Genomic DNA, 23,275 nt, shown 5'->3' with positions numbered 1-23,275 from the left:
ACAGATTTTTATGATTTTACAATGTGAACTAAAAACAGGAAACTTCAGCGCAGTAGAAGCCACGACTTTATCCTGAAGTGGCCCGTCAACACCAGCGGCATCATGCACCCCCCCCCCCCCCCAACATCTGGAACATTACAAATGTAAATTTTCTCCACAGTGACATCACATTTTCACTCATGACGTGAATTTTGCTGAGTCATTCTCACACCCGTAATTTACATCCAATAGCCATTTGACGGACTGTCAATGAATGCAGCATTTCTTGCAGATATTTCCTTCTCGATGCTGTTCTCAGACTTTACCAGCTAATTTTGGATTCACAGTATTTTAGGCATAAAAGAGTTTTTAAAAATGATCATTAGTCTTAGTTTCTACTGTGTTCTTTTACTTCGGACTAAAATTGCCTGTATTTCTCGTGTCAGTCTTGGTCCTGATGCTGGTCTTTACAGCCTCGATGTTTTGGGGATGGAAAGACAGTCGGGTTTTCATCTGCAAATCCTCAAAGCTGTGGTACAAGTATGCATCTAACCTTTGAATCCATTCATCTTTCCCTTAGAAAACACTTCTAATGTCCTTTACGTACAGGAACAGGAACTCGAACATCAACTGCAAAACAGACACTTTTATTCTGTATTTTTGCTCATAATACAAAGTGATTCACCAGCGTGTTAATGGACATCAATTCCTGGGTAAAAAAAAGAAAAAAGAAGGCGCCTCTCAACTGCCTCACTGCACTTTGACGCCACCAAAGATCACGATCGGTGTTTTTCCGGCTCAGTTACTGCTACGCACACAAGACGAGGCGGTGAGAGGAGGCGACGAGCCTTTCACACACAGCAGAAATGATCGGCACCGTCAGACTTGAGGAAGCCCGAACACCCACAGCAGCGGCCGCTTTCCTCTCTCTCCCTTTAAACATCCTTGTTGGTCCCTTCGTGGTTGCACGCAGACGAGTGAGTGCAGAAGCAGCAGATCAGTTCGCCACAGAGGCTGCAGCGTTTAACGCCGACACACCTGGACACCACCCGCTTCACCTGAAGTCCACCTCCTTTTGTTCTCCATCTCAGTGAACGATGGTCTGTTCAAGGATTACTTCACCCAAAAAGAGTATTTTCCTATTCAAGTACTCAGAACAGGTTTCCTCTCCTGCATGACCTCTTTGTGAGTCCAGCAGAACGCAGAAAGAGCCAGACACGTATATTTAGCGTGAAGCTAATCTAAACTGACGGCTAACCACAACGAAACGGTCCAGAAATGTCCATCAAACTCAAGCGTATCATCCAGTGGACGCCACATCTTCTTCATCTAGCTGTTCACTCAATAATCCACCGACGCTTTCCGAAACTTTGCCGCGGTAACAGTCTCCGCTAGCTTCCAGCTCGGTGTGTGTGGCTGGCTCTTTCTGCATTCTGGTGTCACACAGAAGTAAAACAAGAGGGGGGGACATCTTTGTGAGCTCAAGACTTCTACTCCCGAGTGCTCAAGAGGGAAAATAAACTTTTTCGGTTAAAGAATCTCTTCACATCGCAAACAAATACAACAAATTAAAAAAACAAACATTTTCTTAACCCGAAAAAAGCATCTAAATAACAGCAAAAAAACTCTAAACAACGAAAGGTAGAATAAATGCAAGTGGGATGAGAGTGGAAAGGAAAAAGAAGTGGAATTTAACTGCGTCCTCTACGTCCGATTCTAATAAAGATGGCTACATGCTTCAGGATGTGATACAGAGGAGAAATCTACATGGCGTGACGCGCTGGCGTTTATCTCCCCAGTACGGTGGCCAGCAGGGCCATTCGGATGTACATGCCATTCTCTGCCTGCCGGAAGTACGCCGCCCTCGGGTCAGTATCCACCTCCACACTGGAACACACAGGACACAGACGGCTGTTCTCAGACAGAGGTGGGACCAAATACTGCAGTACTCCCTCGAACAACACATCAACACACTGGACTCAAATATTGCCTTTTTTTTCTCTTCCTCTTTAGAACCACAATCCTCTGTTGCCGTGTTATCAAGTTCCACCTTGTCAGTGTGTAAAGAGCTAAGAGTGCGTTCTCTGTCGTAGAGTTGACGTTTCATCTAAAGAGTTAAATCCTGTGAAACTGACGCTGCACAGCTGCGTTTCTCCTTCCTCAGATACACAAATAAACACTCGTGTGCTCCAAATGTGCAGCCGTCAGTCGGATTTTGCCGTATCGTGACGCCACTGTGGGCGACTGAGTCCCTCCTCTCGCATGCACACAGGAGATCATACGACACAACATGGACACAAAGACTCCAGGTCACCTGAGGCTGTCCGTCCTACCTGATCTCATTGACTCGGGGCAGCGGATGCATCACCACCATCTTCTTCTTGGCGGCAGTCATGATGTGAGGGCTGAGGATGAACTGGCCGAAACACTGACACAGAAACACGAAAGTCGCACGTTAACAAGTTCTCTAAAGATTGGAAACAACAACAACAACAACAAAAACGAGCGAACGCAGCTGGTGTTGTGAACGTGGCGGCTACGCACGGCCTTGTACTCCTCCTCAGAGGCGAACCGCTCCTTCTGGATCCTCGTCATGTAGAGGACGTCCGTGTCGGGCAGAGCTTCCTCGATACTCTCAAACTCCTCCTGCAGACATGTGAACACGCCTCCTGTTCAGGCTCAAGCATGAACTCTGATAACTGAAGGACATCCCTGACCGTTAGCGGTCTTCATTGCTAGCTGGTCGAACTGAGTGTGTCCAACGGCTGAAGGCTCCCACCTGTTTGATGCCTTTAGAGGCCACATAGTTGATGATCTCCGCCGGCATGTGAAGGTTCCTGGGCGCCACATAGCGCAGGGTGATGCGGTACTGGGTCAGCAGTTTGGCGAGGGAATGAACTGTGCGGCCGTGTTTCAGATCCCCGACCATGGTGATCTGACAGGAAACACACATTCAAAATCTTCTTCCATAACATCGGCTCTCTATTATTGAGCTCCTCCCATTTTGAGTCGTTATTTAAGCCCCGGTAGTCGACCCTCACCGTCATGCCGTTGACCGTCCCCAGCTCCTCACGAATGGTGAAGACGTCCAGCAGGGCCTGGGTTGGGTGCTCCCCCACGCCGTCTCCGGCGTTGATCACCGGCTTACGGCAATGGCGTGATGCGCTCTACACATCATAGAGGAAGAGGAAGACATGAAGTAATTCCTTGCATTTTATACTCTTCAGAATAGAATTTCAGTTTAAGTTCCACAAAAAAGACGAGCATCAATCCTCTACGTGAAGCGCGGCTGGACCCCCACCTCGACAGCTCCGGGCGTCGGGTGTCGCAGCACCAGGACGTCGGCATAGCAGCTCATGGTTTGGACCGAGTCGGCCAGAGATTCTCCTTTCTGCACAGACGAGGTGGATTCACTGAAGTGGATGACGGAGCCGCCCAGGCGCTGCATGGCCGCCGCAAAGGAGCTGCTGGTGCGAGTGCTGACCTCGTAGAACATGGATGCCATCACTTTACCCTGGACAGGAGGGACAAGAAGCGCGTTCTGGAGCGATCGCAGAAGTAGACTACATACTGTACATACAGGTGTTAAAAGATGGTATCAGTGAGTACTGGTCAAGTATTTCTCACGTTTTTAAACGTAAACATGTACATTTCAACACCTGACTTGCACATCAGGCGTCGTGTTTGGAGGAGCGATGACGAGCGGACCCACCTTCAGTATGTCCAGGCTTCGTTCCTTCTGAACCATCAAACGTAACGTGTGAGCCACGTTGAAAAGGTGAGAGATCTGGAACAGGCAAAAAAACCCAAAACAAAACACAAGCAGCAAAATAAAACTGAGGAGAAGATACTCAAGTCTTGTGTGTTCATAAAACCCTATTTGTCGGAGTGTCAATCACAACTTAAATGGCAGTCGCTGATAACACAAAGTGCCACACTACGATTTTGACTGATGGCTCGTGTGTCTGTTTGTGGAATGTTTATTGATTCCATTGAGTACAAGGACGTTCACTTCATTTTTAAAGAGACTAAAATGGCGAGGACTGACTGCTGTAATCCAGCAGCTGTTCCTACCTGCTCTTTACTGAACTGCCTGACAGACAGGACGTGCTGGCCCACCAGCGGGTGCAGCAGCGGGGACATCTGGATGTGGGACAGCTGTCCAGCAGGTATCTGTCCTGGACCTGACTGTGGGGACAGCAGCCTGGACAGAGGAGGGGGGTGGCTGTAGACGTCACCAGAACCACTTGGGGGCAGCATCACCATCTCTGAAGGGAGAAATTTACAGCAGTGTAAATATACGGTGTGTACAAAGCTAGAAAGTGACATGAAGTAGCAGCGGCTGAGCATTATGGGGGTTGTAGTACCTGGTGGTAATCCCGGATCAGAGGAGCGGTGGACCCGAGGAGGCAACAGGTAGCGGCTCTCTCCTGCAGAGCGTCGCGGGCTGGGTGCTCGGGTTCGGACAAGACCTTCACGGGGAGGAGTGGGACGAGGGTGCTCGGGGGTCTGACACACAGGAAGTACACACACACAACCTTAGAATACATGCGAACAACCTGGAGGGGTCAGGTAAGTGTTGGGTGTTGTACAAATCTCTTTTGTCCCGTTTTGGTACCATTGGTGCTTCAGGAGACAGGATGGAGGCCGTAGGCCACATCTTCACATCTTCACCATAACCTGGAGGAACCAACACCTGAGACACCGACAGACAGATGGCGTTTATCAGTGTCAGCGACGTTCCGCTGACAATCAACGACTGGCGGCGTGATTACTGACCTGTCCGTCGATGTAGGCCACCTCTCCTCGTAAAACCACACGACGCACTTTACCCTTCACCTTCAGACCTGTAAAGGGGGTCCACTTGGACTTTGTGAACTGCATGGCCTTAGGAATGACCCACTCTTGCTCCAGGTCCACCTGACAACCACAGTCCAGAACCTCAATGCCTGAAATGTCAGTGTGAGCAGTTCCTTCTGGTTCTCTGTGTGTGGGTCTGTACCTCCACATAGGTGTTTTCCTGGAGGGGCAGGTTGAAGATCTTGCGTGGGTTGTCATGAAGACGACGGATAATATCGTCCAGAGTCAGACGTCCATCGCTGACGGCGGTCAGCAGGAGCGGCAGCATCGTTTCCAGGCCGGGGTACCCAGGAGGAGGATGATCGCTGCTCTTCTCCTCTACGGAGTGAGGAGCTGACAGCACAAAAGGTATAAACTTATTTGTCCCTCCTCATGTTCGAAGAATCTGTTTCACTTTATTTCAACTGCTGGTTAAAATCTGAATGCAGGTCAATTTGAGGGTTCGGTCCTGACCAATCAGGCTGAGCCTTTATACTCGTGGTGCGGAACATGGCTCAGTCACAGCCTGCTGGGCTGGTACACCTGTACAATGGAGGATACGCTTGTTTTGTCTGCTGTCAGGAGTCGAGGACGTGACTGACCGTGATCTGTGGCGAAGCAGTCAATGATGTCCAGGTTTTCCCACAGCGCCTCCATATCCTCCCGGGTTCCTAACATGGGGCGGACCTGCGCTGGTCCATCACCGATGTCGGCCATGTTGTCCTCACACAGAAAGAGGTGATGAGGCGCCACCTCGCAGGTGACCTGGATGCCCTTCTGCTTGGCAGCTCGGATGATCAGGATCTGAAAACGAGGAGGAAAGAAGAGTAACAGGAAAGTAGTTAGCAGCTCGTCTGTTAGATTGACTAGTCCAAGACTAGTCTCGGTAATTCCACATATCTGTGAGGAAGCATTGGAGGTTCTGAATGTTTGTACCCCTCAGCACAGCTGGGGAGCCATGATCAACAATCAAATGACAGAAACTCTGTGGGAAACCCAGAAAAATGCTTGCTTGATGCAACTACGGCGACCGAACCTTAACAAAGTGCCACAACTCAGCCAGGTGTTGCTCTAAACTTTGGCCCTGCAACCCCAGGAGCCAAATACATGAAACCCTCCACACACAACCCTTCTTACCTCCTCCTTCTTCGCCACATGGCAGATGTGAACTGGTCTCTGGTAGAGCTGCGCCACCATCAGGATTGCGGCCACCGTCTGCCTCTCAGCGTGGGCCACGATGGGCATCTGCTTGGGCCACTTCTCAAAGTGCTTCACACACAGAGAGCTCGGTTAGTGAGCGAGACAAATACCGACGTTGACTTGTGCGGGTGAGAAATCTCAGACTGCGCTGGTGTAACTTTTACAAAGTCTGGTCTGCTTTGTGGTTCAGCTGACCTCCATCCACAGGGAGACGTTGTCCATCTTGAGGGTGGAGTATGTGTCGTTCAGGTACATCTTCAGACCGACGGCCTGGCAGGCAATGGACGGCAGAATGGCGGCGTTGTCTGAAGCGGCGCCCACATACAGGGCATAGTCGCACCGGCAGCCTGCTTTCGCCAGCTGATGACACAGCAAGAAACAAGACTTAAGTTTTTATTTCCCTTCAGTAAATTTATTTAACACCAAAACGTAACAAACTAAAAATTGAAGCAACCGTCCCATCATTTGGACTGGTAGAAACAACTAAAGGGGCCAAACCTTCTGGACCAGGGCCAATGAGCTGAGGTCGGTGACAGCGGGGGAGGTGTTGGGCATGGCACACACCATGGTCACTCCTCCTGCCAGAGCAGCCGCTGTCCCCGAGGAGAAGTCCTCCTTGTGCGTTCCACCAGGCTCCCGCAAGTGGACGTGGACGTCGATCAGACCTGGGATCCAAGCAACACAGAGCTTGAAATAGAACATTTAAAAGCTGATCGTACGCTCGGAAGTGGCCTGCACACACAGTCACACCAGCGGAGACGGAACCACAGAGACTCACCAGGGAGGCGGACCAGCGTCTGGGACGCCATGCTGTCTATATGAGTTTTCACCGGCGGACTTCTCCCGATCTGATGAAGAGCCTGGAAACAAGTGAGGGCTTTTATGTCACCGTCCGACTGTAGGAAATATTCGGAGACGCTGAAAGACTAAATGCTACGGTGGAACTCAGGTTACATTACAAGTGCGATCAGGGTTCATTGAACTGGGCAGCGTGAGGAGCTCCACCAAAGCCAGTCGAACAAATACATAACTTTAAAAAAAGAACAACAACATTTTCAATGCTACATGGAACCTTCCCCAAACCTTAAAGGGTTTTGGCCCATGGGTCAGTGTTCCTGCAGGGTTCAACTGATACTTGAAGACTTTTAAAACCTCTGTCAATAAAATCCTGCATGGCTGTCAAGGCCACGCTGGAGGAAAAGGTTCTAACGTCTAGTTGTTGTGTGCCAGGCAGGCGAATGGTGGCTTGGTGCTCCTCAGTGAGTTTGCGACTACTGGTTTGGTGTTGACGCGTCTCGGCACAGGCCATTATTGTCGCACTTCCACTCAGCACGGACATTTATGAGACGGATCTAAATCTTATTTGAGACATAAAGACACATTTTGGGTCAAATTTCGGACTCTCAAAAACCCTTCAGTTTCCTCCACCCGGTAGTTTTGTACCTCTAGTGCTGAGAACGAAAGGTGAGCACATCACCTTCTTGGCTGAAGGTGAAACGTACCTGAACGAAGAGCTTGGTGCACTTAATGTCGATGATGAGGGGGACCGAGTAGTCGATGGCCATGCGTCTCGTCCTGTAGCCTTTGGTGACGAAGGAGGACAGCCTGCGTCCGCCGCTGTTCCTCATGGAGAGGTTGATGACCAGGTCGAAGTGGTTTTCCTCCAGGTAGTTCATGATGCTGCGCTGCTTCTCCTTGGTGGGACACTCGCTGTCATCTTCCTCAAAGGGCCAGTCGACTGCCGTCACCTGAGGAAGACAAGACCAGTCCTCCAACAGTCGTTCAGGCCAGTTTACAAAACTGCAAAGGACAGATGTTTGTCACTGCAAAGTCCATTTTGTGCCCAAAAAGGCCAACAATAAACCTCTAAATCATCTCCATTAAGCACGCATTCCCTGCGTGTCTGCCACAAGTAACAAGCGTTGATGTGAAAAAAAGATGTACGGTCACTCACCTTGACTCCGTGTTCAGTGTAGAAATCAGCGGTGCCCAGACTGGCGTAGAGGTCGTAACCTAGCGACTCCAGAGCCTGAACGGTGGGCAGCAGCTCACTCTTGTTCTACAAACAAAGGAAAAAACATCTGGATCACTAACAGCTGGAAAGGTGAGATAAATAAGGATGCAGCAAGCAACGGACCACCTGCTGGACAAACAAATATCAAACTCATTTCTAGCAGCAAACTTGTGAGACTCTAGAACTTCCTGAACTGGGGCGGTTGTGTACCTTGTAGCTGCCGATGGACAGCAGGATGTTCTTCTTGGGGATCTTGAAGCCAGTGGAGAGCATAGCTTTCAGGTACGCCTCATATCGGTTCTCCCCGAAACAGGCCACTTCTCCGGTGCTGGTCATTTCTACCCCGAGCACCACATCAGCCCCGGCCAGCCGGGAGAATGAGAACTGAGGAACCTGGAGAACACGTGACCGGCTTTGAAGAGGAACTTACAACACACAGGCAGGTGAAACGATGAATACGTGTCAGGTCGATTGTTTACCTTGACACCAACAATCCCTTTTCCTCTCATCAGGCCCACAGGCTCCACCTCCTCCCCCATAATGACCTGCGTTGCCAGAGCAACAAGGTCCACGCCAAGCGTCTTGGATACGAAGGGGAAGGAGCGGGAGACGCGGACGTTGCACTCGATCACCTTTAGCTGGTCGTCCTGATTGGGGGCAAACATGACATAACGTATGCTAGGAGGATCTAATGTAGGCGGCTTCCCCGGGTCTGAGCCCTTTCATGATTGAGTGGAAAGACTGGCAAGGATGTTTCTCACCTTGGCGATCAGCTGCAGGTTGAAGGGCCCGGTGACCTGAAGCTCCTGGCCGATGGCGTGGACGATCATTTTGATCCTCTCAATGGTTTTCTGATTGAGGTCTTGAGGGGGCGTCACCAGTGTGGCATCGCCAGAGTGAACGCCGGCGTTCTCCACGTGCTCTGACACAGCGATGGCCATCACCACCCCGTCACATGCTACAGCGTCCACGTCTATCTCCTGACAAACGCAAACCGTGACAGACACTCGGAAACTGAATGGACTGAGGAAAAAGTAGTCAAATTGCTTTTTTCCCTGACCTTTGCCTCCTGTATGAATTTGGAGATGACGACGGGGTGTTCCTTGGACACCGCCACGGCGCTGCTCAGGTATTTCTCAAGGTCTGTGTCACTGTATGCCACGTTCATGGCCGCCCCGCTGAGGACGTAGGAAGGCCGGACCAAGCAGGGGTAACCCACCGTCTCACAAAACTTCACTGCAGACTGCAGGGACAAGAAATGAGGCAGACCTTATCGTCAAGACTAAAGACGCAAATACTTCGACAGCAGTATTACATATGAAATATCTGACATGGTAACATTTAGAAATACAGCAAACACTCACAGGTATGACAGAAAATATGTAACTAGAAATACGTACAGAAACCCAAACCTCATTGGCAGAAAAACAAGCACAAATGCACCGATGAACTTTTACCCACAAGTTGGTGATCAACGCTGCCCCCTCGTGGACTAAAATCGGACTAACAAGCTGAGGGTTGAATATCTGGATGTTTGTATTCTGACATGTTACAGGTGTCATCAAACCAGTCACCTCCGTATCAGAGAGCTCCTTCCACTGAGGCTGGCTGATGCCGATGGTGTCCAACATTCTTGAGAACTTGAACCTGTTTTCAGCACAGTCTATGAACTCTGGTGACGTCCCCAAGATGTGACACTGCTGGCGGTGCAGCGACATTGCGATGTTGTTGGGCAGCTGGCCTCCCATAGACAGGATCACTCCCTCAGGGTTCTCCATCTCATAAATATCCATCACCACCTGCAGAAGATGCACTCGTTCACCTCAAGGCCTCTCTGTCCCATCGCTCACACAAATCTCTGCAAATTTAATAAAAACGTACCTCAAAGGAGATTTCATCAAAGTAGAGTCGGTCGCACATGTCGTAGTCTGTACTGACTGTCTCGGGGTTGTAGTTCACCATGATGGTCTTATAGCCCATCTACATTTCATGAGACAACCAGCGGGGAAAAAAACTGAATGAACTAAGATTCCATCTTATTTGGACGGTAAGGAGTCTTTCAGCGTTGTCAGACCCAACCAACACAGCTAAAAACACACCGCCCTCATTCAAGAGAACCTGCGACTCACCTTCCTGAGCTCTGTGATGCAACCAACCGCGCACCAATCGAACTCCACACTGCTGCCGATGCGGTAAACGCCCGAGCCGATCACCATGACGTGCAGGTCGTTAAAGCTCAGGTCGTGCTCGGTGCCGTGGTAGGTCAGGTACAGGTAGTTGGTGAAGGCGGGCCATTCCGCTGCCACTGTATCAATCTGTTTGACCACAGGCCGGATGGACCAATCGTGACGCAGCTTTCTCACGGCAAGTTCCGTGCTGAGAACGGCAAAACACACTTGAGGGCAAACTTACTGAACCTTTTTAAACTGGTTTACACACCTCCAACGTGGGATTGTGAATCATATCTGCTGTCCACTCCAGTTGACATCACTTTTTCTACTCACCTCTGCACTGCTAGCGCTATCTGCTTGTCTGAGAAGCCCAGCTGCTTGGCCTTACGCATCACTTCTGGTGGCATGGCGCTCTCGTCCTGTCAGGACAAAACGGTGACGAGAGAAAATGAGACGGAACCTCCACCGCGGTTCACTTTATCATATAAATAAGAAGATGTAGATTCACGCATGGCTCTTTTGGAGCAGTCGTTTTGGTTCAGAGATCAAACATTTGTTCAAACATGGGGTGAAAAGCTCTGATTGGAATATCAATGACGGGTTTGAAGTGGCTTCTCCACGACCTCGTCAGATCATTTGAAGTAGTTTGCCTGGTTGCCCAGCAGAGGGGGCGCTAAAACTTCCCTTTCAGTTTGACCTGACGCACTGGCAAACTATCACAGCCCCAACACATGCAAAGGAACCTGAGCATGGTGTGGAAGTACACTGCAGGTTCACTTAGGGGCTCATCATCCTTCTTCAAGTAGTTAAACAGTCCCCCAATGTGAGAACAGTTTGTTTGTGCATCTGCAACTTTGGGTGGCAGTGAAATGTTGCCATGTGAACATGAACAATGATCAAAGCATCATTTGAACCCCTGAACATGACGTGTTTGTGACACGCTTTCCCGTCACCAGCCTCACCTGGTTGTAGGTCTCCAGCAGGCGCTCGTGATCAGCGATATTCTTCATCTTGTGCAGGAACCAGCGGTCGATCTTGGTGAGCTCGTAGAGTTGATCCACCGTGTAGCCGGCTCTGAAAGCTGCTGCCAGAACAAAGATACGCTTGTCCGTTGGAGTCTGCAACTCCTGGAGAGCAAAACGGGCCACAGAAGAAAACGTCGAAGACTCAAATTTTCTGCCATGATTTAAAACCCAATCTGGTTTTGGTTCAGAGAACCCACAGTGATGCCAATTTCTGACAAAAATATGTCTTTATCCACCACAAAGTCGAAAACAGGAGGGTTACGGACGTCAGCAGATGTGTTGAACTTGAAGCAAAATGAGGGGAACTGCAGGCAAGGAAAACGAGTTGTGTTTTTACCTTTTCGGACACAGGTTTGATGGTGTGGTCGAATCCAACACAGTTCTCATCCACCATCCTCAGAGCTTTCTGGAAGGCCTCCTCGAAGCTCCTGCCGATGGCCATCACCTCACCTGTCCAGAACCGCGCACAAACTCTGGTTCATAGCTCGCACGGAACTGACTGTGTCCTTCCTGTGATCAGGCCTCCTCCACAGCTCCGTCCGTACTTCTGTCCAACCCCTATTCCTACCGTCCACTCACAAAAACGATCACATGTAATACTTTCAGCTGCCGCTTACCAACACTCTTCATGGAGCTGCCAATCTTGGTGGAAACCCGGAGGAATTTGCTGAGATCCCAGCGAGGAACCTTCACCACACAATAGTCCAGACTGGGCTCGAAGTTGGCCGTTGTTGAGTTGGTCACAGAATTCCTACAGGAAGCACATTTATGGTTCCTGTAAACAATCGCGGGCTGGAAGGTCTTGAGGTGGTCTCATGAACATCCACCGCGACTCCAGATGCGCTGAAGATGTTCCAAGGGTCGAAGCCTTTCTCAAGGACACATGCATTTGCATTTTTTTTGCTTTGAATGTCTTTAACGTGACAGACTTACTTGAGTTGTGGCAGCGGGATTCCCAGGCCAAGTTTAGCCGCTACGTAAGCCAGAGGATAACCGGTGGCTTTGCTGGCCAGCGCCGAGCTCCGTGACAGACGCGCGTTCACCTCGATGATGAAGTACTGGGAAGAAAAAAAAGTTCATTCCAACTAAATCTGGGTGATTGTGAGCACTTCTGTCCTGGTTACTGTGTGTAAATGTTAACCTGATCAGATTCGGGGTTAAGAGCGTACTGGATGTTACACTCTCCCACGATGCCGAGGTGCCTGATGACTTTGATGGCCGTGTTCCTCAGCATGTTGTACTCGTGGTCGTTCAGCGTCTGACTGGGCGCCACCACGATAGATTCTCCCGTATGGATGCCCAGAGGGTCAATATTCTCCATATTACACACCTAAAAAAGAAGGGTAGGTGTGCGAGAGGTTTGTTGAGCAGAATGACAACAGGTGGCAGGTGAGTCCTCTCCCATGCGAGAGTCTGTCAGAGAACAAAACTGTCCAAACTTTCAGGACACCGGATGAACGCCATTAGCTTCTACTCACGGTGACGCAGTTGTCGTAGGCGTCCCGGACCACCTCGTACTCGATCTCCTTCCAGCCTTTCAGGGATTTGTCCACCAGTACTTGGGAGGTGTGGGCAAAGGCTGACGTCACCAGAGTAATTAGTTCTTCGCGGTTGTTGGCGAAACCAGAGCCTAAACCCCCCAGGGCGAATGCTGAGCGCACCAGGACAGGGTAGCCCAGACGCTCTGCAGCTGCTACAGCCTGTGACATCAAAATTTGGGGGAAAATGGAAAAAAAACAAAAACACATTGATTTGCAAAAATAGGAGTAGCATGAAGTTGAACGTAGAGATGACTCGCTGTATAAAAGGCCAGCATTTGAATTTAAATAACTCAGTTATTTCTGCACCGTGTTCGAATGCTGGGTAAGAACTACTGTCAAATTCCACGTGCATGTGGACGCCTCCTCACCTGCTCCACAGACAGCGCCGCCTCACTGGGCGCTACATGTTCGTTGATCTCTTCCATTTTCTCCACAAAAATCTTCCTGTCCTCCGTCATCTCGATGGAGGCCACCGGCGTTCCCAGGACCTTCACGTCATACTTCTCCAGGACACCCAGCTTTGTGAGCTCCACGCCACAGTTCAGTGCCGTCTGACCTCCGAAGGTCAGCAGAACGCCGTCGGGACGCTCGTTCTTTATCACCTGACCACAGGAAGATCGGAAGCTTGCTCACGTATTCTGGACCAAATGTCTTGATTATCTGGAACTTTGAGAATGTAAGAAGACCTTTGGTGACCCTGCATTTAGGCTGGATGGATGGGGAGGTTAACCCATCTGCTTTTTTGATTTTTCAGGAGCTAATTATCTGATAAACGTCCTTCCGTGGATCTACACCCAATCTCATCCCTCTGAATATGTATGTTATCACGAGCCGGTCAAAGGTTGTAGTTTGGTGCTGTGCCCAGACACCTGGACAGGCCACATCGTGAGGTTAACCTAACATGTTTTTGGTCTCAACATCTTTAATTTCTCAGTGCAGAAAGGCCTCGACTGCCCGTCAGGGTTCACACCCACGACCTTCTTACAGCGCAGTATCCGATGCATCTCCAGGCAGTCGAAGGTCATCTGTACCTGGGTGACGTACTCCGACGTGATAGGCAGGAAGTACACTTTGTCAGCCAGGCCTTTGGAGGTCTGGACGGTGGCGATGTTGGGGTTGATCAGGACTGTCTGGATGTTTTCTTCCTTCAGAGCCTTAATAGCCTGAAAAACCAAAACAGCAGTGTTGGTGGGAACCGAGTCCCGGCGCATCACAGCGCAGATTAAAATCATGTTAACAACTTCTAAGTTTGTAGTAACTTCGGACCTGTGAACCTGAGTAGTCAAACTCCCCAGCCTGTCCGATGGACAGTCCTCCGGAGCCCAGGATGAGCACCTTCCTGGGCCTGTTCACCTCTTCAGGCTTCGGGGAATGCGGGAACGTGAGATGGTCCAGCAGACGCTGCTTCACTGCAAGGAAAGACAGACTAAATGTCGTCCCATTGTTGTGTATAATTACAGCTGAGCGACCACCCGTGTCAGTCACCGCGTGTTTGAGGTTCTTACCAGATTTGCCAGCCTTGCCCTCTTTGTGGTCTCTGACAGTGGCGAGGAAGACATCAAACAGGCTGACCAAGTCTGTGGGTCCCGCCATGTGCTCTGGGTGGAACTGAACGCTGAAAAAAAGTTGCAAGTTCTACTCAAACATGTAAAGACGTGTGTGCAGTACGAGGTAATAAATACGTGTGCTTGCTACCTGAACAGCGGCTGCGTGTTGTGCACGATGCCTTCGCTGGTGTGGTCGTTGGCGTTGGTGAAGAGGACGTCCCAGTCGTCTGGCAGCGTGTCCGGGTCCACAGCAAAGCCGTGGTTCTGACTCGTGATGAAGCAGCGGTCGGTTCCCTTGTGGATGCAGGGCTGGTTGTGGCCACGGTTCCCGTACCTGACAGACAGTTGAAAATGACACTTTTGAAAAACAGGCTCCTTTTTAAGACCTAAAGAAATACACAAGAGTGATCATGTTGCTCGTATGAATGAAAGATTGACTGAAGGCCTCAACTTCAGAGCAACAGGAATGAAATCAGAAAGAACTGTGCACTCCAACTGATGAAGTGCTTTACAGAGTTGGACTAAACCAGCATAACCTGAGAACTCCTGGGATTTCAAGGCAAACTTCTTGTTTTTCGTTCTGGGCTCCTGATAAAAGCTGCAAACGTGCAGGAGTGACCTGTGACTTCAGCCAGGAGAGGTTTTCTGGCCTGATCTGACCACGTGAGTCCAGCTACTACAGCTCCCTGTTCTAAGCAATGTAATAAATAAAACTCGAGTGGTGTGTTGTGGGTGGCAGGTGGCGCCGTCTCACCCTCCGGCCCTGCTTCAGACTTTCTGCTCAGGCCGGCAGAAAGCGTGCACCTGCTGGGACTTTCCTCCCAGAGAAACCCTGTGAACCATCTCACTTTAATGAGCCGAGATGCCAGCAGATTCCAGCAAACTAATGGGAACATTCACTTCCCTTCCTGACCTTCGGATCCAGCCTGATAAAGCGGCCGTCATCACTGGGGGACAAAGACACTCCCTAATCCAGCAGATGTGGCTGGAGAGTGGGGCAGCGAGGAGCCGACCGCCTCCAGTGTTTGTTCAGTCGTATTCATAACAAGTCAAACAGCAGACCGCTGAGAACAGCAAAAGGACGCATTTCACATCACAACTCAGAGAGGGTGTGAACGGGTTTAGAAGCGCTCCCCTGACTCGGGTCACTGAGGGCACCGCCTCTGTCCCGATCCAAAAACCTTCTGCACGCTTGGCAAAGCACAGATTTGAGTTCCGGACGCCAACGCGAGCCTGTGACAGGCTGACGTTCCAAAGACATCAGCTGAACCTGGGACTGTAAATATGACACCTGTCAATCATCTTGATGTGTGTGTGCGTGTCAGACACTGACTTCATCTTGTAGGTCTTTGCTCCGATGACTAAAGACAGCAGCTGGTGTCCCAGGCAGATGCCAAACACCGGCTTGGGACGGTCCACACACACCACCTTCCTCACGTTGCTGATGGTGGCCTGGCAGAGCCGGGGGTCACCGGGGCCGTTACTGATGAACAAACCGTCAAAATCTGGAAAAGACAAACAGTTGACAAACACGGGCACAAAAGCTCGAAGGACCGCCGGACACGTTGGACGTCTCCCTCTGAGAGGGACGCCGTGGTGCGTTCAGTTACCGCCTGGGAACTCAAATCAGCTCCGAGTTCAAACTACGCCTGCCGATATTTTACGTTTACTTGACAACACCATGTTTCCCGTCTGCACAGGAGGTCCTGCCATTCCCATTTATTTAGAAATAAAACTCACTTTTGGTGCTGTGCACAATGACTTCCTTGATGAGCTGTCATTTTACCGGCGCGAGCTCAAAATAGTTGATTTATTTAACCGTCCTCACCGCAGAATTACACCCTTAAGACCGACTTTTCTTCATTCACTTACCAAACCTGAGTCATGTCAACATTTAACCACAGAGGTTTTGGGGTTTCACAGTTGTTGCACACCCAGAATTATTTCGCTCATGTTTTGGGTTTTGTAATAAATGTGTCATAATCCTGTGATTTTCTTTTAGTGTGATGATTCACTGATTTATTTATTTAGCTTCTAAAATTTTTCATTGTTTGGAAAAATACCAAACCGACGACAACTGTATTTGTATTGTTAGAACTGCTGCGCACAGGACCAGTCGGTGCTGAACTGGACAAGGTCTCACCCGCGCTGTCCAGCGGATGGTCCCAGGGCACCACGGTCACCTGGGCCCCTCGCTCAGCCAGGCAGCGGATCTGGTTGTATTTGATGCCGCAGTCCACCGCCGTGATTCGCAGGCTGCCGCTGGGGTTGAAGACGCGAGGCTCCTGGAGACGACGACAGCAGATAGAAACACAAACCGGGTCGATTATCCACCCTGGACAGATGAGGGGGGAGCGACAGGAGCCAGGCGGACCCTCCTGGACTCCTTCACACCGGGAAGCTCAGCATTTGTCTTAAAAGCGAGGTCACATGTCCGTCCAGGACTTGAAGCAGGTGCAGGTTACCTTGGCGGAGACCTCCTGGACCAGGTTCCTCTGGTCAGGGTTATCGAAGGGGACGTTGTACTCAGGCGTCCCGTCCACCACCAGCTTCCCCAACATGGTGCCCTTCTCTCGAATCCTTTTGGTCAGACAGCGAGTGTCAATGCCTAAAGCAAGAAAACGAGGTCAGTTCAGGCGTTCTTCTTCTTCTGGTCCAGTCCTGGATTTAGAAGTTTAGTCTGAGAGACCGAGACAAAGAGCCCCGGCCGTTCTGTTCCTTCTCTCGTAACACTACACTGAGCTGGACCAGAACTCCCCTGACACATTTGTACTTGAGGCAGAGACAAACAGCCTGGCTGGTTCTGACAGACAAACCCACAGATGCGGGTAATTCTGGCGGGGTTCTCGGACCTTGTAGACCAGGAACTCCTTGCTCTTTGAGCCACTGGTCCAGAGACTTGTCTGAACTCCAGTGACTGGGATTTTCGGACAGTTCTCCGATAATCAGAGCTGCGGCGTGGATCTTCGACGACTCGAACCACTGGAGAACACAAGAAGCAGAGAACACATCACCGTACGGCGCAGGTGCCATGCATCCCTTCTTAGGCTTGACCAGCTTTCATCTTCCCACCCTGAGCTCTTTGAGTCCGGGTTCAAGGGTGTGAGGATGGGGACTCTGGTGCACATCAGGCTGTGACTGCTTCCTGTTTCCAGGCTGTTCTCTAAAGACCTCCTAGATTCTATAACTGACGTTCTCTCCGGTACAGAACCAAGGTCAAGAGTGTCACCCCTTTTGTAAGTAAATCCACAGCTAGAGTTCAGAGTACTTTAACCTACAAGGGTCCAGAAAACTCTTGACATGTTTTTAAAATTGTACAGAAACTCCACGCAGGCACGCCTCACCTTGCTCAGTCCAAACTGGCCGTCCTCGTCCTTCGGCACGCCGTAGTTGCCGACCAGAGGGTAAGTGAGTGTCAGCAGCTGGCAGCTGTAGGAGGGGTCAGTCAGGGCTTCGGGGTAGCCCACCATGCCTGTCTGGAACACTGAGCACACAGAATACACATTAGTACACGATCATACACACGCCGGCCACGGCCCGAGAGATACTCAATAATCACTGGTACTACAATTTGCCGACACCAGAGATCGGCAGGTACCTCACCTACAAATCCTGTCAGCTGAGGTGTCGTGTACGAATACTCGCTCATAAGAACGCGTTTCCAAAAGGTAATAATCTTATAAATCATGATTATTGGTTTATGAATGCATCGAATCACACGCGTTTATCAGAAATGTGGCGATCGTATCTAAACTTGTTTGTACATGACAAGATCCCCAGTGGAACTCGCTCTCTTCCAAGGACGGTGTGATGAAGGGCTGAGATACTTCTAATGAGTAGTTTTTGCGGTTTTGCGTCTCCGGGGGGACGGACAGGTAAATAAAAAGTGGAACAACAACATAAGTTTATAAAAACAAACATCAGGATCAGTAAAATTAACTGAAACATCGATGAAAACATCAAGGCTGCGACAACGAATCGACCTGTTTGTCCTCTTTTTCGAGCAGAATTGTGTAATATTTCCTTCAGTTTCAGGGATTCGCTGATTCTTTTTTTTTTTGTAATTTATGACAGAAAATGTCAAGTTTTAGGTTTTGGAGATTCGGATCAACAAAAGAAGGAACCAAGAAGAAGCAGGATTTGGAGTTGTTGTCCTCCAAACGCTGGCACAATCTCAGCAACACCAGGAAAAATGTGGGATTCTAGGATGACCTTGTAACACCTCGGGGGTCAAAGGTCACAGGGGCGCACACACAGTGGTGCAACAACCTTTTTCATGTTGTTTTAACAAATCAAACTTAGGAGAAACTCTCCGGTCTTGTTGGGCCAATCTTCAACACCCAGACGCCCGGCAGCGTGAGCCGACCCCGGGAGGCGCTCATCAACGACCCATCTTCAGCTCGGTTCCACCTGCGGGGCCCCGCTGGTTTGCAGCCCCACTCAGCGACACCCCACCTCTCAGGTGCCGAGTTAGCGAGCAGGTTGGTCCGGTTAGCACGGCAGACAGTCAAGCGGAGACTGACGGCTGCTGCTCAGCTGCTACCTCGGCTAGCAGCCGCGGGGAGGCTGTTGCCGGTTACCGGGAGCGTCACATGGAATATCGCGAAATAATAATCAAAACAACCGAACTCAGCTGGGTGAAGAGATTCTGGGAAGCTAAAGCGGCACCGACTCACCAACTTCTCCCGACACTGACACATCTGCACCGAAGAGGCGGCCGGTAAATCTGCTCCCGTCCTCCAAAATCAAGGTTGCCATGTTTGTCATTTCTCCTCCCGGGGCTAACGCTAACAACTTCAACGTTACCGGTGGCGGAGGGGGCGACAGTGTGTGTGTGTGTGTGTGTGTGTGGGGGGGGGGGGGTGGACGTCAGGCACCACCGGGTCTCCACGTGAACCACAAGCCGCGCGTGGGGATCAGAAGGTACCGACGAGATCCCGTGAAACCGTCCAGAACGGGAGACAGCGGAACCCAGGGGCCGTCGGGATGGATCCGGAGCGACCGAGAAGCCAAAAAAGACCGAGAAGCAGAGCGTCGGTTTGATAGTTTCCCGCTCAGCAGGACGGGGCCGTGAGAGAAAGTGTTCCACACACGCCGGCAGCAGTGTGGAAGTCGGCCCGCCGGATGAAACGCCAAGTGTGACGCAGTCACATAAGGCACGTCCGGTGTTGCTTTTCAAAATAAGAGCCGTGTATTATATCGGTCACGCATGAAGGTCGGTGGAGAGCAGGATTTTTCTTTCTCCAAGAAAGAGACAGATACATCCATCGAGGACCGTTCGAATTTGATTTCCATGATGAACAAGCGTTTGCTCATGTAAGCAAGTCCGATGCTGATGTCATAAACTCACAATTATGAAAATACTACCAGGCCAACCCTGTCAAATGAAGTGAATTAATTACACCGCTTCAAATCGAATTATTTGAATTAATCAAGGAGAAATATTTTCGCCGTGACCAGCGTTTTGAATATCTTAAATCTATTTAATTAAATGTGCGAGTGAATGAAAAAAGATGATTCAAATCTTCTTATTCATTCGTTTCCTTCACACCAGAAACGGCCGTGAAATTCATCCTCCCTCCACTGGTGACTCACAGCTTTCATTCCACCGGTTAAATCCGTGTGATTCTGAATGCATTTGTTTTCCTGTCATTGATAAATGGAAAAATAACCAGTATTTTGTCACCTGTAGAAAATACTGGTTATGTGTGGATGTATATATTTATACAATTTTTGGTCTCATTTATTTATTAAATTCTCGATATCAACGTGCTTTTACTTAAACTTTCCATAACTTCCTCTCCATAACTTCGCAATCGTTGTTTTTTTGTCTTTCCACAATTCATTCTTTCCATTTTAATTTATTTTTTATGCACAGTTTGCTTGTCGCAACCCTGCGTCACTGCGAGCGCGCTGTGCACATCCACATGTGAGAAATAAAGTCCTTGAATCTTGAATCGTGAATGTTGCGTGTAACTTTTGTGACGAAGTCCGTGTGCGGGCAGTGAGACGTGTTGAAGTGATTGGTTTGTTCACGACTTGTCATGAATAAAAAGACCTTAGAGAGAGCAAATACTGGTCCGCCATCAGCTCCGACTGACCGACAAACAAAAAAATAAATCCACTCAGAAACATTTTCTTTTAATGTAGATGTTGATCAAAAGCAGCAAAATGTTCCATACGTGTTTAAATTTCATGTCGGCTAGAAGTTTCTGAGCATCTCAAGGAGGGCTCGCGCTTCCCCACGCACCGGGGGCTTTATTTTGAAGAATCAATATAATTGTGTATTTCCGGTACAATTGGGTTACTTGGCGGGGTTGCGCTCTCTTTGACGTCATCGCCTTTACAGCGGTTGTCGGGGAGGGCCCAGCATCCGACTTCTCCTGAGCAGCTGGAACCACGAGGATGGCGGTGTGTAACCGGGAACCGTTACACGATGTACAGGTTCCACACGGTTCTATCGGGCACCATCAATGTTTGGGAGGTTGAGCAAGAGAAGAACAAGAAAAACAACGCCCCCCCCCGTTGTTTTTTCCCCGGGGGGTGTAAATGAACTTTGGTCTACAAGTAGGAAGTTGCCCAATAACTTTATTTTTAATTTAAATTGTTTATTCCGTCTTAACAAGGCTTCTCTCTACAAGTACGTATACTTATAGTTTAATTACTAGACGGCCATACGAAAACATGTGCGCGCGCGCACACACACACACACACACAAAGTAAACTGAAAAGTAAAAAAAAGAAAATTAAGACAAACTGAACTGAGTTACAGCTTCACGATGACGAACCACAGCTGTTACATGTTAAATACAGAAATTCCATTGCCACATAGTAGAGGTGGGGATGTAGCTCAGTGGTAGAGCGCATGCTTTGCATGTATGAGGCCCCGGGTTCAATCCCCGGCATCTCCAGTATGTTTTTACCCCTAAGATTCACTTTACTCACAAACCTACATTTTTACACCAGCAGGCTTGTAATGGCGCAGGTTTTCACTCATGCCGAGGTAACGCCGGTTATCCCTCCAAGAATGCACAAAGATCGGGTCTGACGCCGATAGGGGCAGATTTATCGCAACGCTCAGTAGTGACGCCTAGAGGCGAAGACGCACACATCGCGTGAGTCGCTGCCTCGTCATTGAAGTCTCAGTTAACGAGTTAGCAATTGAGCACAAAGTGCCTGAACCGTCGTCCTGATACCACAGTGAACACCCACATGTTTGTACTCCCTGTTAAACCTCACTTCTTGAAGCAAAAATATCACAATAGAGGACACCGGAGATCTTTCAGGAACATTGAAGCGCTGAGATTTCCTGTGGCCTAGAATGCATCACAGCGGAAGAAGAAGAAAAAAAACAGGCCCCGCCCATGCGGTAACTAAGGAGATCACATTCATGTTTACAGTAAAGATGTCGTCCCTCCCAGGAGCTAGCATGTCGCTGCTCGACACAGTGACCATAATTTAACAGTTGATATCTTCTGTGCGTGAGCTTCCGGAAGAATTACAAAAAATGCTACTGAAGCATCTAAAGACACTTTTAACCGCCCAGGTAAATTGAGTAGCATGTTAGCTTCTGCTAGCTGGTGCGACGGACGGAGCCACTTTTAAAGTGGCCGGTGGCTGGTTTGCTGGTGTTAGCTCGTAATGATCGTCCTAACCTCGATTGCACGAACGGGACAAACGTTTCCTCCGGATTAAACTGCTTTTGCTCCGTGTATACATCTGTTTTAGCAGATAATCTGAGGTGCCTGCTAGCATGTGTGGTGCGAGGTTTAAGCATAAATCACCCGAGCTTCATTTTGATTGATTGAAGTGTTACTTCAATGTTAGTGTTATTTTTACAGAACGTAACAATATATCCCAGCGATTTTGTGATTTTTCTGCCTTGGGTCCGTGGTTGAATGTTGCACCCCAGTCTCCTGTCCCTGTCGCCTGTCCCTGTCAGATCAACATGATGATTTGTGAGTGTTGTGTCGCCGTTGCAGGAAGGCGCTGCCAAAGTGACGTGCATGGCCTGGGCTCCTAACAACACAAAGTTCGCTGTCTGCACGGTCGACCGAGTGGTGCTGCTCTACGACGAGCAGGGAGAGAGGAGAGACAAGTTCTCCACCAAGCCCCTCGACTCCAAGGTGGGACACGGAGACGCCCATCCGCACCTTTACAAATAATAGAAGACGGAGCGTAGACCTCACCTTTTGCTGGGGGAACTCGCGTTTAGATAATGACAAGTGTGATGGAGAGCGGCAGTGCTGCCAGAGGAATCCAGTCACAGTCTAGATGCGTTTGTATCACAGCAAAAACATAACGATCATCAATGTTTATTCTTGTCAGCTGGGAGGAGGTCCCTGTCCCAGCAGGAGCAGGTGGGCCTTGAGAACATCTGGTGTAAAGTATCTTAGATGCTGTTATTAACTGGCTTAACGTTCGTTCTGCTGTAAACGTGAAGTTCAAGTGTTATGGAGGAGGGTGTTGATATTTGTCTTGAGATGTAACCTGTATATCGGCAAAATACCTTTTCCACGGTCGGACTTTTCAGGATCCTGCGTGAGATAAATGTCATTTTTTGAATGGCGATGTTTTGGTGTTGTCTGTTGCCAGTATGGGAAACAGAGCTACGTGGTCAGCGACATGGTTTTCTCACCCGACTCCACTAAAATCGCCATCGGCCAGTCGGACAACATCATCTTTGTCTACAGAATCGGCGAAGACTGGTGACGTCCTTTCCTTGTCCATCACGTCTACGCCTGACTGGTCTGTGTGTGTTGATTTTGTTGTTGATCTCTTTTAGGGGGGACAAGAAAGCCATTTGCAACAAATTTGTTCAGACGGTGAGTGCACACATCATGAAAGGGCTTCAGAGAGCACGCAGCCGCCGTGGTTCATCATTGATGTCACGTAGTGAGAAACGGGGGGTGTCACCCCTTTGGGACGTCCAGTCCTCTGGTTGTTACCTGTTGGAAAG

At 49.5% G+C, this 23,275-nt stretch overlaps 2 protein-coding genes and 1 non-coding gene across 6 annotated transcripts in view; 2 read left to right on the top strand and 1 right to left on the bottom strand.

The window, feature by feature from the left end:
* Positions 1 to 158: 158 nt before the first annotated feature.
* Positions 159 to 19,446, bottom strand: cad (carbamoyl-phosphate synthetase 2, aspartate transcarbamylase, and dihydroorotase). 3 transcript variants are annotated; one of them, XM_086188781.1, is made up of 44 exons: positions 18,993 to 19,446; positions 17,661 to 17,800; positions 17,169 to 17,298; positions 16,782 to 16,924; positions 16,460 to 16,601; positions 15,650 to 15,821; positions 14,465 to 14,650; positions 14,275 to 14,384; positions 14,036 to 14,178; positions 13,801 to 13,932; positions 13,138 to 13,371; positions 12,707 to 12,928; positions 12,370 to 12,558; positions 12,162 to 12,286; positions 11,846 to 11,979; positions 11,566 to 11,678; positions 11,166 to 11,330; positions 10,537 to 10,622; positions 10,162 to 10,408; positions 9,914 to 10,012; positions 9,607 to 9,831; positions 9,093 to 9,275; positions 8,794 to 9,012; positions 8,512 to 8,679; positions 8,243 to 8,425; positions 7,973 to 8,077; positions 7,521 to 7,766; positions 6,797 to 6,878; positions 6,517 to 6,683; positions 6,214 to 6,378; positions 5,956 to 6,087; positions 5,421 to 5,622; positions 4,982 to 5,172; positions 4,759 to 4,899; positions 4,598 to 4,675; positions 4,347 to 4,488; positions 4,054 to 4,247; positions 3,692 to 3,766; positions 3,281 to 3,493; positions 3,021 to 3,146; positions 2,759 to 2,914; positions 2,524 to 2,625; positions 2,313 to 2,407; positions 159 to 1,866 (listed from the first exon to the last, which is right to left on the bottom strand). In XM_086188781.1, the coding sequence occupies exons 1-44, from the start codon at positions 19,081 to 19,083 to the stop codon at positions 1,767 to 1,769; spliced, it is 6,693 nt and encodes a 2,230-aa protein (XP_086044907.1). In that variant the 5' UTR covers positions 19,084 to 19,446; the 3' UTR covers positions 159 to 1,766. The 3 variants fall into 3 exon arrangements, with proteins under 3 accessions (XP_086044907.1, XP_086044908.1, XP_086044905.1); XM_086188782.1 differs by lacking the exon at positions 18,993 to 19,446 and adding an exon at positions 17,920 to 18,106; XM_086188779.1 differs by having other exon boundaries at positions 14,036 to 14,384.
* A 1,374-nt stretch (positions 19,447 to 20,820) lies between these two features.
* Positions 20,821 to 23,275, top strand: part of ift172 (intraflagellar transport 172) — a 36,719-nt gene continuing 34,264 nt past the window's right edge. Inside the window, exons 1-4 of one of the 2 annotated variants that reach the window (XM_086188783.1) lie at positions 20,821 to 20,861; positions 22,299 to 22,442; positions 22,912 to 23,024; positions 23,102 to 23,141. In XM_086188783.1, the coding sequence (XP_086044909.1) occupies positions 22,323 to 22,442; positions 22,912 to 23,024; positions 23,102 to 23,141 (273 nt within the window). In that variant the 5' untranslated portion in view covers positions 20,821 to 20,861; positions 22,299 to 22,322. Of the gene's footprint in view, positions 20,862 to 21,692; positions 21,863 to 22,298; positions 22,443 to 22,911; positions 23,025 to 23,101; positions 23,142 to 23,275 lie in introns of those variants that run through there. The other variant, XM_086188784.1, reaches the window with a different exon arrangement.
* On the top strand, positions 21,156 to 21,227 carry trnaa-ugc (transfer RNA alanine (anticodon UGC)). Its single transcript has one exon. It is a non-coding gene; the product is annotated as a tRNA-Ala (tRNA).

Source organism: Aulostomus chinensis, chromosome 20 (assembly GCF_037954235.1).
Source record: "Aulostomus chinensis isolate RoL2024-O1b breed Wild chromosome 20, RoL_Achi_v1.0, whole genome shotgun sequence".
Taxonomy (NCBI): domain Eukaryota; kingdom Metazoa; phylum Chordata; class Actinopteri; order Syngnathiformes; family Aulostomidae; genus Aulostomus; species Aulostomus chinensis.
Note: the sequence above shows the minus strand (reverse complement) of the source record. Positions and strands in the feature narration are given on the sequence as shown.

Coding starts and splice junctions, on each gene's coding strand:
- cad (XM_086188779.1), bottom strand. CDS start 19,083: ATGACAAACATGGCAACCTTGATTTTGGAGGACGGGAGCAGATTTACC. Junction 13,933..14,035: donor TTGACTACTCAGGTTCACAG/GTCCGAAGTTAC, acceptor TTGGTTTTTCAG/GCTATTAAGGCTCTGAAGGA. Junction 5,623..5,955: donor ATGTGGCGAAGAAGGAGGAG/GTAAGAAGGGTT, acceptor CCTCGTTTTCAG/ATCCTGATCATCCGAGCTGC.